The following is an 18,011-nucleotide window of genomic DNA, read 5'->3' as shown; positions in this document are numbered from 1 at the left end:
CAGACCCATTCCTCTACATTTACCACTTCACCTAATACTATGGGCAATTTAGCATGGCCAATTCACCTGACCTGCACATCTTTGGACTGTGGGAGGAAACCAGAGCGCCCAGAGGAAACCCATGCAGATGGGGAGAATCTGCAAACTCCACACAGAGGTGGGAATTGAACCCAGGTCTCTGGCGCTGTGAGGCAGCAGTGCTAACCACTGTGCCACCATGCCACCCACAGAACCACAGATTCACACAGAAAAGAAACCTGAATTCTGTAGGGCCATTTGTACTTAGTGCTGAATTCAAAAAGACCCCATTTTGCTGTTGCAAGGGCTTTAATCTACAGTGTGGGAGTCACAAATTCATGGAGTAGACATAAACATACCTGAAGGATAGATAAGATCTATTTAGATTTTAAAAGGCCCACCCTTTAAATATTAAACAAAACTGCAGCTATCACTGAGACAAAAGTAGTAAATCTTATGTGGAACTGCTAGGTGTAGGTAAGAAAAAAAAGCATCTGGTCATGTTGATTCAATAGATTTCTTTTGAGAGTGTGGTGCTGGAAAACACCACCTCTGGCAGCATCCAAGGAGCAGGAGATTCGATGTTTCTGGCAAAAGTTCTTAATTGCCCCGAAATGTTGACTCTCCTGCTCCTTGGATACTGCCTCACCTGCTGTGCTTTTCTAGCACCACACTCTGGACTCTAATCGCCAGCATCTGCAGTCCTCACTTTACCTCAATAGATTTCTTTGTTGACATTTACCTAAGGGCGATTATTATGTCATGAGTGATGCTTGGCTGGGTTTCAAAAGCTACAATTATCTCAGCAGGAGGTTCTGAGTTCACATCTGATTTGCTTGCTAAAGAGGCAGTTCAAGCATTAACTGTCCTTGAACTGGCCTGAATAGAATGTTGGTGGTTTTTTAAGTGGAGACTAGACTAGAGGGCCTAATAGTTTACTTAAAAAAAACTGGAGTGAAGTCCCAGAGAATGGAGGTTGGCATTCTAACCAGTTCAACTTCACAGTTATCTGCTTTTGGTACTGCTTCCAGGGCTGATACATCCAGTTCATCAACCCTGCTCTCCCTAACCAAAGATTGCAAATAGTGGCACATTATTTACTGAAACAGCTTCAGTGAGTCAGGAAATTCCTGACTTGGGCTAATTACTTCATTACTGATAATTTGCTCCTTTGTGTCAGGAACTGAGCCCAGCAAGATTTACCCCGAGTTCTCTAATGCATAAAAAAAAGGTATGATCAAAATTGGGAACCATTTGGTATTCTTTATAAGTATCCATTTCCATTTTGCCCACCTCCATGTTTTTGCTTTTACCCTACCTTTGACAGCCACCCGTGAGAATTGAGCACAAACATAAAAGACAGTGTTAGGTTGACCAATCGAACTGTGTATTCAACAGCATAAAATTACCAAAGGCTAGTACAGACAAAGGACTGGATTCATTTGCAGAAGTAGTTAAAGTTGGCTGTAATGAAGACGCAGGATCTATCAAAAGGAATCAGTACAAAAAAATCAGTAGCATGTTAATTATTAAATGTGCAATTAAGATAAGATACTTTGATTTGAGCTAAGTTTATCAAATTTTGGGATGTTACTACAAACATACAATTGCATTGAATTATTATGCTTAGAAACATTTGTAAACTATTTTAATAGAAATGAGGATTTCACTGTCTCAATTAAGCATGAAAACCTGTTAGACAAATTCTGTATTAAATCCACATGATTATATTTAAACACAAGAAATACTGATAAAAAGAATGAAACTGGACACTGTCTGGCATTGACCAACAGACCAGAAATAACTACAATACGCATATACCTATCAACACTGAAAAGTTCCCCTTATTAATGTCAAGGGACTTGTTCCAAAATTAGGAGAGGTGTCCTACAGAATAATCAAGCAACAGCCTGACACAATCTTCTCATGGAATCATACCTTGCAGACAATGTTTCAGACAGCACCATCACCATCTCATCCCTAGGTAGATTATTTTTCACTGACAGGACAGACCCACGAGAGGTGGTGGAACAATATAAACAGTGGGGGTTGCCCCAATAATCCTCCATTATTAGCATGCTGGGGTTACCATTGCTAATTACTATAAACTGAAATGGACTAGCCATATGAATATGTGATTACAAAAGCAAATCAGAGTCTGGAAATTATGTCACAATTAAACTCCTAATTCCTGCAAGGCTATCTACCATCTATAAGGTATAAGTCAAGAGTGTGATTGAATACACTCCAAATGCTTGGATGCAACTGAACTGATGAAGTTTCACACCATCCAAGACAAAGCTGTCTGCTTGATTTGCACCTCAGTTAATGTCTTCAGCATTCATTCTATCGCTGATGCACAGTGCCAGCAGCAGACCAAACTGACCTTGAGCTATATTGCTATTCCTTCACTATTGCTGTGTCAAAATCCTACACTCCTTCCCTATCAGTATTATGTATGTAGTAGTTCAAGGAGGTGCCTCACCGTAACATTCTCAAGGGCAACTAGCAATAGACAATAAATGCTGGCCCAGCCAATGATGCCAACAATAAATTAACTTTTTAAAAAATAGTCACACTTGCAAATTGCATTGACAATAACTGATTGGATTCTGAGGCAGATTTTTTTCACAATGGAATCTGTATAAGTTTCTCTGCATGTAAATCTACCCACCTCTGATTCCTTAAGATATATTGATAATGCCTTTTGAGCGTTGTGAGAATGAGGAAACACAGAAAGTGAGGGAGATTGCATTACCAGTGTTGTGTCCAATCAACTGCATTATCAACAAAGTATTCAGCCAGGCACTATAAATCTGACAGCAGTTCCCTCAATACAATACATAGGTTTACCATCAGTTCTGAGAGCTGTGCCTTTGTGACACAATATAATTAGCATTAGGATGAGAATTTTCTGAAGCACAGGAACCATAACCAATTTGATGTTCTGACTGCAATTTAATAAGTTGATGAGGAAATTCAATAGGAAAGTTGTTGGCCCAGGCTGGGAGAAGAGAAGTCACGTTTACATTTCCAGAGATAAAAGTGAGGTGACCTGCAGGTGCTAGAGTGTGTAAACCTCAAGACCGTATTTCCTCTCAGGAGACCTGTTCTTTAATTTCATTTAGTAAACTGAGATGATCTCCTTGTCCTCTATTTGTCAAATCTGTAAATCTAATCTTGCCAGACTTTTGAGCTTTTATGTTAATATTTGGACAAGGTGAAGGTAGGAGAATTAAAGATAAAACTATGGGACACTAATAATCCACATATACCAGCTGTCTAGATTAGATTCCCTGCAGTATGGAGGCAGGCCCTTTGGCCCACCAAGTCCACACTGATCTTTCAAAGGGTAACTCACCCAGACCCATGCACCTAACACTATAAGCAATTTAGCATGGCCAATTTACCTGACCAGCACATTGCTGGATTGTGGAGAGGAAAATGGAGCACACCCACGCAGAACATGCAACCTTCACATAGGCAGTTGCCTGAGGTGGGAATTGAACCCCGGTCCCTGGCACTGTGAGGCAGCAGTGCTAGCCACTGTGCCATTCCTTTTTAAAATGACCCCTACGATGGAAAGGTGGGGCATTTAATTTATTTACTTAAATTAAACTTTTGCATTGCAATTGCCAGCCCAGTTTAAACCTCATTGGTATTTTGCCAGTGTTGGTAACTCGAGAAATAAAAACAAGATAGAATCAGTTGTTCCACACAGATATGTGCTATTTACAGAAGTTCTGCTAGGCCAGGAGGAGCAGTAGAACTTTGACTACTCATGAAAGCCCTCCACGTTCCCTTTGCTGATCACGATCACGTCTTTCTCAAATCGACTGAGGGAAATCTGATCCCTCATTGCCTGCCCTCAGACTCATTTAGCAAGCAACCTTCCCCTGGCTAAGATGGCCTCCTCTTCTGACCATTGGTCCCTGAACATTGAAGTCTCCCCTCCCATAACAGCCTCTCTCCTGGTTCACAAAGCACCAATCTGCAACTTCCTAAATTGACAAAGACCTTCCTGGCAATGGTAATTTGAAAGGTGAATCATAGAAAGCAAAAGGAAAGAGTACTATTTTGGCTGTGCCTTTAAGGTTCACAGAAATTGATGTGCCCTGCTTGATGAGGTTGACCATGTGTTCCTCTCCTATTAAATATCAGCGTCATTGCGTCACTCTGGTTTATGTTAGGAATTTCCCAGACTGGAACAATGATATTCCTTATACAATAACTTCTTACCCTTGACAATGCTTATTGTAGCCATTTTAGGTATAGGCTTTGGCTGACAAGAGATTAGCCAAGTCATTTATTTTCTTTATTCACAGAACTATGGTAGATGTTTATTAAATAAATAGACATGTTGGAAAAATATATTTTCATAAAGTGTTTGTTAAACTTAGTTCCTGAGACTGAAAGGATGTTGCTGCAACCCACACTTAAGTTGAGTCAGTGTAGTTGAGATATTTCAGTAAGGATGAAAGGTTTCATCATTTCCATGGTCATTTTTAAACATATTTCACCATCTGCCGTGGTGGAATTTGAATCCGGATCCCCAGACCATTAGTCTGGCTTTACTGGGTTACATATTACTTTATTTGGCCACTTGCCAAATATAGAGTTAATTTAATACGAGAATAAAACCAGTGACAGTCTTTACCTGTTAATTCAGCCTTGCTGATTGACATCATAGAGAGTGTAGCCGGTCTAGTAGATGCCACAGAGATAAATGTCGACTGAGTAGCAGTGGTTGTGTTAACTGTAAGGGAAAATCAAGAAAATTTAATTAATATTTGTAAATTATTAATTGTAATTAATAATTGTAAATATTAACAAATAAGAATGGCGACAAAGGACTTGAACAAGGGTCCATATTACCACAAATCCCCTGAATTCTATTGATTGAATCTTTTAGGCGATGTTCTAAATTGGAGCTCCAGAACAGATAACACCTCCTTCTTTAACTTTCCAGCTCCTCCTTCTTTCCACAAAAAGCACCAGTGCTAGATTTTGTCTGTAGCTTCTCCCTTTGTCATCTAATTTTACCAACTCTGTCCTCTTTAATAGTCTCCATTTTTTTTTCACCGTAATAAATTCCACCCTTAGCCCCCACATCCCAATTTTATTACATTCTGTTCTAATGTATGTTTCGTCAACATAAATTTGCTGTAACATGATTGACGAATTGAGGACACTGTTTCTAAAGCATAAACTTTTAAAATGTGTTTTGGCTGTAACATGATTACATCGCCTACACTCTAAATGCTCTTTCTAAAGCGCGATTTTTCTTTTACGCGGGGTTGTACAAGAACACAACCATCGTATTGTAGAAAACTGCCGAGTGTCTTTTGCTTTAAGAACAGACAGCAACAAAGTACAATACAGGAGCAGGCTTTTTGGCCCTTCAAGCCTGCGCTGACACATTTTTACCTTTCATAATAAAGCTGCCTTCACTTACAGGATCTGTATCTCTCTATTCCCTTCCTATTCATGTATTTATCCAGGTGCTTCCTGAATGCTGCTATTGTGTCTGCTTCCACCACCTCCCCTGGCAGCATGTTCCAGGCACTCACCACCCTTTATGTGTAAAACTTGTCTCACATATCTCTTTTAAACATTCCCCCCTCCGCCTTGAACCTGTGTCCCCTAGTAATTGACCCCTCCACTCTGGGAAAAAATCTCATACTTTCCCCTCTGTCTATGCCATTCATAATCTTATAAACTTTTGTCAGGTCGCCCATCAACCTCCTGTGTTCCAGCGAAAACAAACCCAGTCTAGCCAACCTTTCTTCATAACTAAAATTCCTGATACCAGACAACGTCCTTGTAAACCTTTTCTGTATCCTATCCAAAGCATCCACATCCTTCTGGTAATGTGGTGACTAGAATATTCCTACAATATTCCAAGCGTGACCTAACTAAAGTTCTATAAAGCAGCAGCATGACTTGCCTATCCTTATATTCAATGCCCCTTCCAATAAAGGCAAGCATGCCATAGGCTTTTTTTACTGTCTTATCCACCTGTGCTGCACCTTCAGTGATCTGTAGACCTGCACACACAGATCCCTCTGCATATCAATACACCTAAGGATTCTGCTATTCATTACATAATTCCCACTTGTACTTGAACATCTAAAATGCATCACCTCATTAGCCCGGATTAAACTTGATCTGCCATTTTTCTTCCTATACCTCCAACCTTCTTTTACTATTTTCCATGTTCCTTCTTGCTAACAGGCTTGCTCCCTTTCAGGGACATCAATGCCCCACTCCATTTCATTATTAGATGTTTCCTTTTAAGTAGTGCCATTATTTATTTTCATGTCTTGCGCAAAGCAAACTTCTATGGATGAAGTACTGGGAAGATCCCTTACAGTGGAGCATTAAGAAGCTCAGATTCAGGTGAACTAGCATGTATCACTGGAAGAAGTTGAAGATTAGATTAGATTACTTACAGTGTGGAAACAGGCCCTTCGGCCCAACAAGTCCACACCGACGCGCCACCCACCTAGACCCATTCCCCTACATTTCACCCCTTCACCTAACACTACGGGCAACTTAGCATGGTCAATTCACCTAACCTGCACATCTTTCGACTGTGAGAGGAAACTGGAGCACCCGGAGGAAACCCACACAGACACGGGGAGAATGTGCAAACTCCACACAGACAGTTGCCCGAGGCAGGTATTGAACCCAGGTCTCTGGCACTGTGAGGCAGCAGTGCTAACCACTGTGCCACTGTGCCGCCCCGAAGATGTAGGATGGAGAGAAAAGTTGAGACTAATTTTGTAATTGAGAAATTTAATATCAATTTATTGTGAATCAAGTATTGAATTCTAATTTGTACTAATGTTATTAGCACATTTTCAGCAATAATTTCTGCCGCATGCTGCAAAACCCCATTAACCCTTTCCTGTTCATTAACCAGATACTACCTTTCAAACCCATCTCTTCATGTTTTTCTCACTATATCAAGAACTGGGACCATTTTATGAATTTTCTGTCCTAATTTATAACAATTTTTATTTGATGAGATAGTTACTTAATAAAAATATGCACAAATACATATACAAATTATGTTGATTATTTTATTAGTGACACCTGTCCCTTAATTCAGTAATGATGTCCCCTCAGAGGTGTGAATTTCAATCATCGATCATTGATGTTTTGTATAGTTATAAGAGATGTATGAGTTAGATCTGCTATAGGGAGCTTGCAACGAGTTGCATAATGTTGGCGCTATGAACTTGGAATGAATAAGGCAGTTCTCGAACTGTATATCTTTGGGCACAAAAATCAGGATGCCCCATGAGATAGTGGGATCCAGAGTACAGAATCTGCTTATTCTTCTTTCCTCCTGGTCTTACTATTAAGACAGTGTGCCTTGAAGTGTGAAGCAGCTTGATCGGCATGTTGTTGTCATTCTGACCAATAGGTAAAAATTCCTTCCAATAATTATTATCAATACTACCCTGTTTCAAGGAGAGTTTGAGTATCTTTGAAAAGTTTTCTTTGCCCTCCCCTGGAATATTGACCATTTGAGAATTGAAAAAACAGGATCTGATGAAATTTTGACCATTCAGACATAGTGTCCAGTTTTCTGAAGTTGCAAGAGTTTCACCTCACTGCTCGTGGAGCTGGCTTCAAAGAGGGCTCCCAAATGTGTGTTTGATGTTCCTTACAATAAACCTGAAGGATATGGAAGAGCTTTGCTAATGAACCTTCTGTTTATCTCTTATACATCACTGATGCACAGTCTAAATTGGCCACCACAGTAGTAAGGAGATGACAACTGCTCTCTATACTAAGACTTTGTTTTTTTTATTGTAGTAGTTTGAAGAAAGCTAAACCAGAGCAACCAATTCAAGTGTTGGATCTTCTCACTTTTCAGAAAAGTGGCAGCTGAGGTCTGGGAAATGCTTAACATATTCCAGAGTTTCTCCTTCGACATATGTGAGAGGTAAAATATTAGGCTGACTATGTGTGGGTTGATATATGAGTTTTGTTTTAGCAACATTCAGGGTCAGGCTGGGTTTTGTGTGCAGAATTGAAGAGAGTGAGAGTGACTTTCAAGTCTGGTGGAGAATGCAAAACACCACGATCATCTGCAAACTGTTGATCGCAAATATCTGTTCTATAGTGCATTCCCTATGACTGAAAAAATCCTGCCTGAGGCAAATTGTGACTTTAGATATTCCATAAGAAGATGCAACAGCTCACCTCTTCAAGCATCAACTGTCCTCTTGTGTCACTGCTAAGAACAGTCACATGGAGAAATCTTTAATCTATGTCAAACCCTATCAAGCCTAAAATGACCAGTATAGATGGATTGTTTACACCACATTGAAGTACCAACATTTTAATGGAGTGACAGGTTTTACCTGTTGTTTCATTCTTCTGAGAGGTTATTGTTCCAAATGTTGTGTTTTTGCTTCCTGTAGATGGTACAATGGTGGAAGTGTCTGTCACTGAAGGAATACTTGACACTATAAAATGAAAAGTATTTCTGATTATGATACAAATATTCACAACAGTTCAAAGCAATTGTTTACAACACCATGTCAGAATCCCAAACACTATGGCGTTTTTAACTCTTAATTCCAAAATATTTTTTCAATAGGAAAAAGAGGAATGCAATAGACACAAAATACCCACAGGTATGAATTCAGTGGCTGGCTACCAAAAAAGATTCTGTGTGGAATCAATAGTATTTGACACATAAAGGTGCCAAAGAAAGTTCACACAGAAAGCAACTTGAGATAACGAAGGTAATGATCATCACTCCACCACTTTTCACCCCTTGGCAGTGAACCATCTCTTGCAGATACTTTTTGTGGTTTCCTCTTCCAGGAATATGCAAAAAAGGGGCTGAGTCAATGATTGAGTGTAGTGCTGGACTTCTAATCTGGAACCCTAAGTAATGTTCTAGGGACCTGCGTTCAAGTCCCATCATGGCAGAGACTGGAGTTTGAATTCAATTTAAAAATTGTGGAGTTAAAAGTATAATGATAACCACAAATCCATTGACAATTTTTGGAAAACCCACTTGCTTCACTAATGCCCTTTAGGGAAGGAAACTGTCATCCTTACCTTACTAGCTTACATGTGACTCCAGACACACACCAATGTGATTGACTCTTAACTACCCTCTGGGCAATTACAGATGGGTAATAAATGCTGGCCAGTCCAGTGGCAACCTTATTCTATGAATTTTTTTTTATAAAAAGCCTTAAAAGAAATTAACCACTAGTTAACAGTATTATTAAGCTGCTGTGGACTAGTGCATGCCTATTATGCTCTGGAAATCCCTGCACACAGTTAAAGAAATGAAGGACATATGTCTGTCTCTGACTGCCCACAAGCAATTATTTTTTAAAAAAGGAATCAGGAGAAAAGCATTTTAATCAACCTACAAAGCCTAGGATCTCAAAAATCAACTGTTCAACTGTCAACATCAACTTTACTGGTGTAACCAAATATTCCTGCAATATAGAACAATTCAGATACAACCAAATAACCTGGCTTTTATTCTTTTTTGGAGTAACCTCCTATTTCTAATCCAAGTGCAATTGGCCTGAACCTTACTAAAATTGTCATTTTCATTGAGCTCCATGGAGGAGTAAGTTTTCTCACAGGATTGTCCCTAAACCACCTCATTAACTATATCCCATGAATCCATGCACCCCAGTCACCTGATGCTATTTTAAATCTCCTAGTCATCGTAGGTAAAATCGTCATTGGTGCCAGGATATCCTGAAATCCCAGTGCTGTGACCATTTTTGAAAGGCCCTTGCACAACCAATCGAAAATTGGCAGTGCAGAGCCAGTCTGTACAATTTGCGACATTTACCCCAAACATGATAGACAAAGGGAAATTGTCGCACTATAAATTCTGCACGTCCCCTGCACTGTTAACTCACTTACTTGGGACAGCTTTATCCAACCTGCATGAGCACCAATAGCTGTGCCACCTACTTTCATCTCAATCCCTTCCTTTGTGTCATTCCTGCTAATGAGAGAAAGTGAGGATTGCAGATGCTGGAGAGTCAGAGTCAAAACGTGAAGTGCTGGAAAAGCACAGTAGGTCAGGCAGCATCTGAGGAGCAGGGGAGTTGACATTTCAGGCATAAGATCTTCATCAGGACTGTGGAAGGGGAAGAGGGCTGAAAGATAAACAAGATGGTGGGGGTGGGGCAGGAGGGAGGTAGCTAGAAAAGCAATAGGTGGATACAGGTGGGTGCTGATGATGATAGGTCGGAACAGAGGTTAGAACAAAGAGGTGGAAGGAGGATGGACAGGTAGGACAGTCCAAGAGGGTGGTGCCGAGTTGGCGGATTGGATGTGGGAGGAGGGGAGATGAGGAAACTGGTGAAATCAATGTTGATGCCATGTGGTTGAAGGGCCCCAAGGTGGAAGATGAGGCATTCTTCATCCAGTCGTCCAATGCCTTGGATCTGGTGGTGGAGAAGGCCCAGGATTTTCATATCCTTGGTGGAGTGGGAGGAGGTGTTGAACATGCAGCAGTGATGCATTTATGAACAAATTTTTAAAAAGTAAAAATACTAAGAACGATAATCTCAGTAATAACCTTTCACTGTTCACTAGCAAGAATCTCATCTGGACGGCCAGGATTTAGTTTGAAAACATGACTTTTCAGTGTTAATGTAGAGAAGGGCCCCACTGGACATCTCATCCAATATTTTTACACATAGCCCATTTCATTCATGCTCTGGGAAAATTCTACTGTGTGTGTGTGTTGTGGTAGTATTTCTTCTCATATTTTGTAAAAAAATAAATTCACTCCTTTTGTTAATCCAAAAAAGCCTTGTTAAATTGGCTCCTTTTTAAAGTTTAGATCTTGGAGAAGGTATGCAGAAGTGAAGGAATCCTTTCTAACTTAACCTTGTTGTAATCAATAAAGGGAATAAGTGAATTAAGGAAAGGAACAAGTTTTTCCTTGTCACCTGGGAGCTTAACTGTATGTGATATCCCTCTTGGAACCATATGAATGAGCAACTTTGCCAGCATCTAGTTGCAATATACTTATTAGCAAACAATAAAGTAATAGTTTTTACTGTTTCAATTTATGAGACAAAGATGCCTGCATTCTCAGTTGAGAAATGGAAATTATTTCAATTGATATGCATTCTTATTATCCAGTCGTACCCTGCATTATGATTAAAGGGGTCATTCTATGATCCTATTTTTCCAGCAGGGAGTATGCCATGCAGTGAGTGGCAGTCAGCGACAGGCCTGAAAATTGAACCTCTGACTTGTGCTCTCTGATAATAATGGCTCCCAACTGGGGAACTGCAAAATTACTGTTTTGTTGCAAGTCCCTTGTCATTTGCCTTGACAAAATCCTTCATGTTCTGTCAAATCTTTTATTTTTTTACACCAGCCAACATCTGACTGCCTAAGGTAATAAAAATCTGTACTTTGAAACATCTGTTACATGAACTTATTTTTTGTGTAATTATGATGTCTATTGTACTGTTTAGTGCACTGGGAGGCTCCTTAAAATTAATTATTATTGATCAGGAAAGGAATTTACACTCAGAGAAGCATACCTTTTGTCTCCAAAACATGGCTGCAGTATGGTTGCCTCTGGCTTTCTGGCTGCCAAACAGTAAGCCAAGGCACACCCGCAAAAAAAGCACAGAATCTGCTCACCTTCCTAATTACTAGCTGTACCCACATGCTGACTTCCTGTAATACATATAGAAGAACCCCAGAACCCTCTGTACTGCAGCAGTTTGTTGCCTCTCTGCTTCAAATAAGATTCGGCTTTACTATTCTTGCTGCTGAAGTGGACATTGCTAGAATGCATACAACCCTTTCTTTGGAGTCTTACTGGCCTTAAAGTTAATGACTTGTATTATTCCAAATTCATAAACCTTTGTGTTGAAAGCTGAAACATTAAAACACTTACCTGGAATTCTGGTAGTTTGCTGGCTACCTGCATCTTGTGTACTTGTGTTGCCCCATGTCACTGATGATTCTGATGTATTTGTTTTAACAGTTGTAGTCTCTTCTCTGGTTGTTATTCCTAGGGCATAACATTCATAGAATAGTTTTCTATTTTCTGTTAATAAAAGGTTAATGACCAGAGTCAATGGTAACACACTCAGTTCTTGAAGTTGAGGATGATCAGAGATAGGTACCATTAGCCTATGAAGTTTTTTGTTTTGCTTATCAACATTACACTGGACGATTGTTAATGTCTGGTGTTGATGCAATGAAAATTGTGGGTACGTGGAGAGGAGGTGCACGAGAAAATGGGCAAGGGCACTGATCGGGCATAAGGCACAGGTAATTTATTTTCCTTGAAATTTTACTGGTAAATTCTCTGATCAAATGTTCCACCAGAATATGGTGTAGTTGTCTAATTTGCAATGAAGGCAAGGTCTTAATTAGCTCTGTGAACACATATCATCATCCTTTTCTTCCAATCATTTCCCATTAGATTTCACTATATCCCTGGGACACATTGTGGCCTCCTTTTTGAGCAAGAAAAGGGATAGGCACTTCATCAGAAGTAGCAAAATAATAAACTGTCCATCCTAAAGCGTCACCTCTTCTTTCTCCTTTAGATGGTTATAGAACTGGAATATTTTACAAACTTTTTTCATCAAAATACTTAACAAAGTTGTTTCAATGTATTCATGGTGCAATCTTTATTGTTCACTGGAAATTGAATTAAATTGAATTGAATTTATTGTCATGTGTACTGAGGCACAGTGACCGACGGTAATAGATCATACTTTCATAAAGGAAGTGCTCAAGTTTAAAGGAGACCAATTATAGGGATGTGCTAGTTTACATCCAGAAGCCTAAGGCAAGCAGGAAAGCAATAAAAGGAGGTAAGGCTATAATTTTCCAAAATTCAGCAGATGTTGCACCATTACTAAACCCAAAAAAATGTGACTTATTTAAAATAGAAGATAGATATAAGTTAGGAAAATATTTAACAATTAACTTTGCTCAGAATTTTTTGTAAGTTATTAGAGTTAATAAAATAGAATCATTAAAAGCAATTTTTAAAAATTTGATAGAATTAAGCACGGTTAAACAGTTTGATTTTTCTAAATGACAGGCATGCTAAATCAATCTTTAAGAATTCCTTGTAATGACAATTAAGGATAGGTTTCAAATTAAAAGGATGACATTTTGGCAATACTCCCTTTAATGCCATGTAGAAAAAAACTTCATAAATGAATTTGAATATCTGTGCAACTATCATCCTTTAATTTCAAATCTATCCTAAAATTTTCTTACAAAGAATTCTTTAAGGTTGACTCAGATGTATAGATTGATGAATATCAAAAGGCAAATTAAAATGATAAGAGGAAATCTATAGGACTAGAAATCCAGAAAGTTGTAGACTGTGGTATTTCACAATGGTTTCTGTTAGCTTTGCTGTATATAAATAGTTGGATATAATGTTGGATCTGAGGGAACAATATTGGAATGATCTAGTGTCACTCAATTAGTGACACTAGGTGAGCAGATAAGGGTAAGGGTAAGATAAGGGTAAGAAAAATTTGATTGCTATTTTGGTTAAAAATACTGCAGGAAGACATAGGTGAAGCTTGAATGGATGAAGAAGTGGCAGATAGGGTGCAACATATGGACGACTTAGAAACAAGAGTACACCGTATGTGGCAACTATACCTTACATCATATGGTTTTAAATGTATGAGAAGAACATGATAAAAATGATATGTAAGAATATGCAGAAACAGATACAAGCATACAATAAGTCTATGATCCAAGTGTTATTTATTCTTGTATCAATCACTTTGAATCATGCAACCAGGCTTGTATTTTTTTATTTATTATTAATGAATGTTAGCTTGTTGTGGTGAAGTTCTCTGAGCTAGATTTGTTTTATGGTGGTGAAATGTTCAGTGAGGAAGTAATTGATAACCTGGATGTAGAACTGCAATTATGGGCATGAGGACAGGTATGCAGGATGCAAAAATATTGGTCAAACCACCAATTTTTATTGACAGTCTCTAGTAATTTTCTATGGTGTGTAAGCTGTGAAGGACATTTTTTTTCCGTGATTGGAAAACCGTGACCTGCACTTAATCATTGAGACATATTAGGGATACCATCTTAAACAATTGCTTGCATTTAGTCAAGAATTGCCTTGAAGAAAGGGTCCAGAGAAAATACAGGCTTCAAACACAATAGCAACATCATTGAAAATCACTTGGATGGGATAAAGACAATTGTTACCTTATGTGGCATGGTCGGAACAAGGAAAGGGGAATAAAGAAACAACTTTGTGAACAGTTCAGTCACCTACTTCAGAAGATATGCCAGGACAACTGTTGATGGGCTGACCACTTGAGACACACCATAGTTTGTAAGATGTCTCAGAAATCAGTGTTGTTGTGAGTAAGTAGTATTACTCAGAAATTTAGTAACAGGTAACTCATTAAGTGGAATGAAGTCTGAGTTGTTGTGTGCTATTAATATTTGGACCAGAAAATTTAGACCCAATGAGGAGATTTTACAGGTACAACACAAATTATCAAAGGTGGCAGCACACTTTGGTATATAAGATCATTCAAAGGATATGGGAAACACCAGCTTTGTATCTGGAGACATATAAGCCAAACGTGGAGACAAAATATTGAGCCTGGCTTAGATTTTAATTAAACCACAGCTACACTGTGTTGTATGTAATTTTGAGCAGTATTATTTGAAGTATCAAAAAGAGAGAAAATGTTGTTTATGTTCACTCAGGTATTATTAGGAATGAATACTTATACTAAGATATTTCATGTTAAATTGTTTCTACTTGTATATGATATATAATAAGGGGACAAATATTTAAGTGTATTAAAGAATTAAGGGTGATGCAGAAAAAATATCACTTATTAGAATTTGGAACTCTTTGTCACAAAGCTTTCTAATCATGTTGTGATTGTTAACACTAATTTTGTTTTATAATCTAAACTGGAAGTAACCACAAATTAAAATAATTGTAAGTCTGTATCTTAGGGGAATGAGGGATCAAGTCAATGCAATTTTGTTAATGCCAAAGTATTTGACTGTCTAGTGTAAACAGTGTTAAAAACAAACATAAAAACAAATAAATTAGGAGCAGGAGTGGCTCATTGAGGCCCTCATGCCTGCTCCAACATTTGATAAGATCATGGCTGATTTAACTATGGCCACAATTTTGACCTAACTCCAATAACCTTTGATTCCTTATAACAAATATGTGTTGAGGTTGTTGGATTTATTTCAGTAAATGTCACAGAAGTTGTGGAATTATTTTTGTATTACTTGAAAGAGGAATTGAAGAAAAATGTAACGAGATAATTTTAATAAAATTTAATAAAAGCTGCCCGGGATTCTGTTAATAATTTATTACAAACGGTCTGTTAATTTCATAATTTAAAATTACTTGCATTTACAGTCAGTTTTAACAGAGTTCCCAAAAAATGCCATAAACTAACAGTGTTTTTGATGCAAAAATACATTTGAAGTATTTAGATAATAATGAGATAAAATAATTTCAGTGTACTTCAAGCGATTGTGCTGAAAGCTTCATAAAACAGAAAGGGTCAGCAGAGGATGTTTAGAAATAGCTTTGTTCTGCAAATAGACTCTGGCTGGCTTAGCCAACAGGAACCAAACCCTGTTTCCTTGGGCATAGAGGAAGTTGTTGTATCACCAGCCAGTAGATTGAATCTTATTCATTGTTCAGTTTTGCTGTTTTGGAAGATGAATTTAATTTCATCAAAGCTTTGCATCTTTACAGAAACTCTGGTGAACAAACATTAGTAGGCAATGTGCCAACAGGTTTTGGTTCTGGCCAATAACAGCTTTGGCATGATCATTTTTATTTTGAAATATGAAAGATGCTGGGCAATTTGAATATAAGGGTATAGAGACAAGGCCACAACGAACAAAATCTTGACTCTTCAACAATTAGTTGCAAAGCATTTTTGCATTTTGATTTCTAACTTGTTTATTTGCAGCAATGCAGCAACCCCAAAGGAATCGGACCCATGTATTTAGTTTGCATGCATTACTTTAACTTTAAAGTATTGACCAAAGTAACTGCTATATTTCTTCATTCATTGTTCTGCTTTACACACAGCATTGTATTTGCATTGGCATGAAGACTCAATCCCAATAATTCCACATAAAGATGTTTGAAGGAATTAAGGAAGTTAAAAATTCACCTATGTCACCTATTCACAATGCAAAAGATTTAGTCCTTGCCATAGTCACTGGCTGTCTGTCTGGGTCTCTAGTTTGGATTGGTATTGGTCCTTGGCTGTCTTAATGGTCCTGCGAAGGTCATACTTGGATTCCTTATATTTGAGTAGCTCTCCTGATCTGAAGGCCTCACGCCTGGTTTTTAACAGGTTCTTTATGTCCTGATTCATCCAGGATTTTCTGTTGGGAAATACCCGGATTGACCTCCTCAGTATGCAGTCCCCCACACACTTGCTGATAAAGTCTATGATGGTGGTGGCATACCCGTCCAAGGTACCTGCGGACTGTTTTAACATGGCTCAATAAGCCGATTCCAGATAGCACCGGAGTTGATTCTCTGCCTCCTCCGATCAGCACTGGACCTGTATCCACGAGTTCCACCAGTTTCCTCATTTCGTCTCCCCCCACCTTCTCCCAGTTCCAACCTTCCAGCTCAGCACTGCTTCCATGACCTATCCTACCTGTCCATCTTCCTTCCCACCTATCCACTCCACCCTCCCCCCGACCTATCAAAAATACCCCCACCTTCATCTATCTATTGCACTCTCAGCTACCTTCCCTCTAGGCGAAAGTGAGGACTGCAGATGCTGGAGATTAGAGTCGAGATTAGAGTGGTGCTGGACATGCACAGCAGGTCAGACAGCACCTGAGGAACAGGAAAGGGAACCCATTCAATACAGTAGGGTGCAGGGATGTGATACTTATTATTCCCCGGTAATGATGCATGAGGCATTAAATAAATGTTATAGAAATATATAATTGGATCCTATGCTTAATGTAGGATAGTCATGAAAGTTTGCTCCTTGATTGAAATAAATGCGTTTGCAGATTAGGAAAATACTTAGCCTAAAAGGAGCGACTATACATTGTTAAAATCCCCAACTTCACCCACAACATCACCCTGCATCCACCTCTCCCCACCTCCTCCACCCACAAGCAAAGAAGAAATATTACAACACAGATATAGCAAGCCAACCAAATTAGCATCACTATCATTGGATTCGCAACACAGTGAAATTAAAACATTCAATAACTCTAAACATTTCACATTTCTTCCTAACCAGACTTTACAAATAAAAGAACATCAAGTTTATAACTTAAAAAAAATCAATTTATTATTAACAATGTAATTTTAGCAGAACAAAGATAAAACAAGTGATTGAAGCAATATTTGCAATCTTTGATCATAACTTTCAATCACACACAGACAGACACAGTTAAAGAATATGTTAAAGAGAAAATAAAGGAATTATAGCATGCCATTCAATGAAACAGTTTCAAATGATGAATGCCAAGTCTTCGTGAAACCTTTGGACAATGAGATGTTCACAGGCACAGAGAACTGGATAACTTGCTTGATTCTAAAGTCACAGATTAGTGCAAACAATTTCAGCAGATTCCTAGGAATATTTACTTTTTTTTAGCCAATGGGCTGAGACGTGGCAGATGGAGTTTAATTTAGATAAATGTGAGCTACTGCATTTTGGGAAAGCAAATCTTAGCAGGACTTATACACTTAGTGGTAAGGTCCTAGGAAGTGTTGCTGAATAAAGAGACCTTGGAGTGCAGGTTCATAGCTCCTTGAAAGTGGAGTCGCAGGTAGATAGGATAGTGAAGAAGGTATTTGGAATGCTTTCCTTTATGGGTCAGAGTATTGAGTACAGGAGTTGGGAGGTCATGTTATGGCTGTACAGGACATTAGTTAGGCCACTTTTGAAATATTGCGTGCAATTCTAGTCTCCTTCCTATCA

At 38.6% G+C, this 18,011-nt stretch overlaps 1 protein-coding gene across 1 annotated transcript in view; it reads right to left on the bottom strand.

Annotated features, from left to right (window-relative positions):
* LOC140492104 (uncharacterized) overlaps window positions 1-18,011 on the bottom strand; it is a 42,059-nt gene that overhangs the window by 9,382 nt on the left and 14,666 nt on the right. Inside the window, exons 2-5 of the mRNA XM_072590854.1 lie at window positions 11,948-12,064; window positions 8,397-8,501; window positions 4,676-4,774; window positions 1,428-1,502 (exon numbers count right to left, since the gene is read on the bottom strand). Coding sequence (XP_072446955.1) covers window positions 1,428-1,502; window positions 4,676-4,774; window positions 8,397-8,501; window positions 11,948-12,064 — 396 coding nt within the window. The remainder of the gene's footprint in view (window positions 1-1,427; window positions 1,503-4,675; window positions 4,775-8,396; window positions 8,502-11,947; window positions 12,065-18,011) is intronic.

The sequence above is a fragment of the Chiloscyllium punctatum genome, chromosome 20 (assembly GCF_047496795.1).
Source record: "Chiloscyllium punctatum isolate Juve2018m chromosome 20, sChiPun1.3, whole genome shotgun sequence".
Taxonomy (NCBI): domain Eukaryota; kingdom Metazoa; phylum Chordata; class Chondrichthyes; order Orectolobiformes; family Hemiscylliidae; genus Chiloscyllium; species Chiloscyllium punctatum.
Note: the sequence above shows the minus strand (reverse complement) of the source record. Positions and strands in the feature narration are given on the sequence as shown.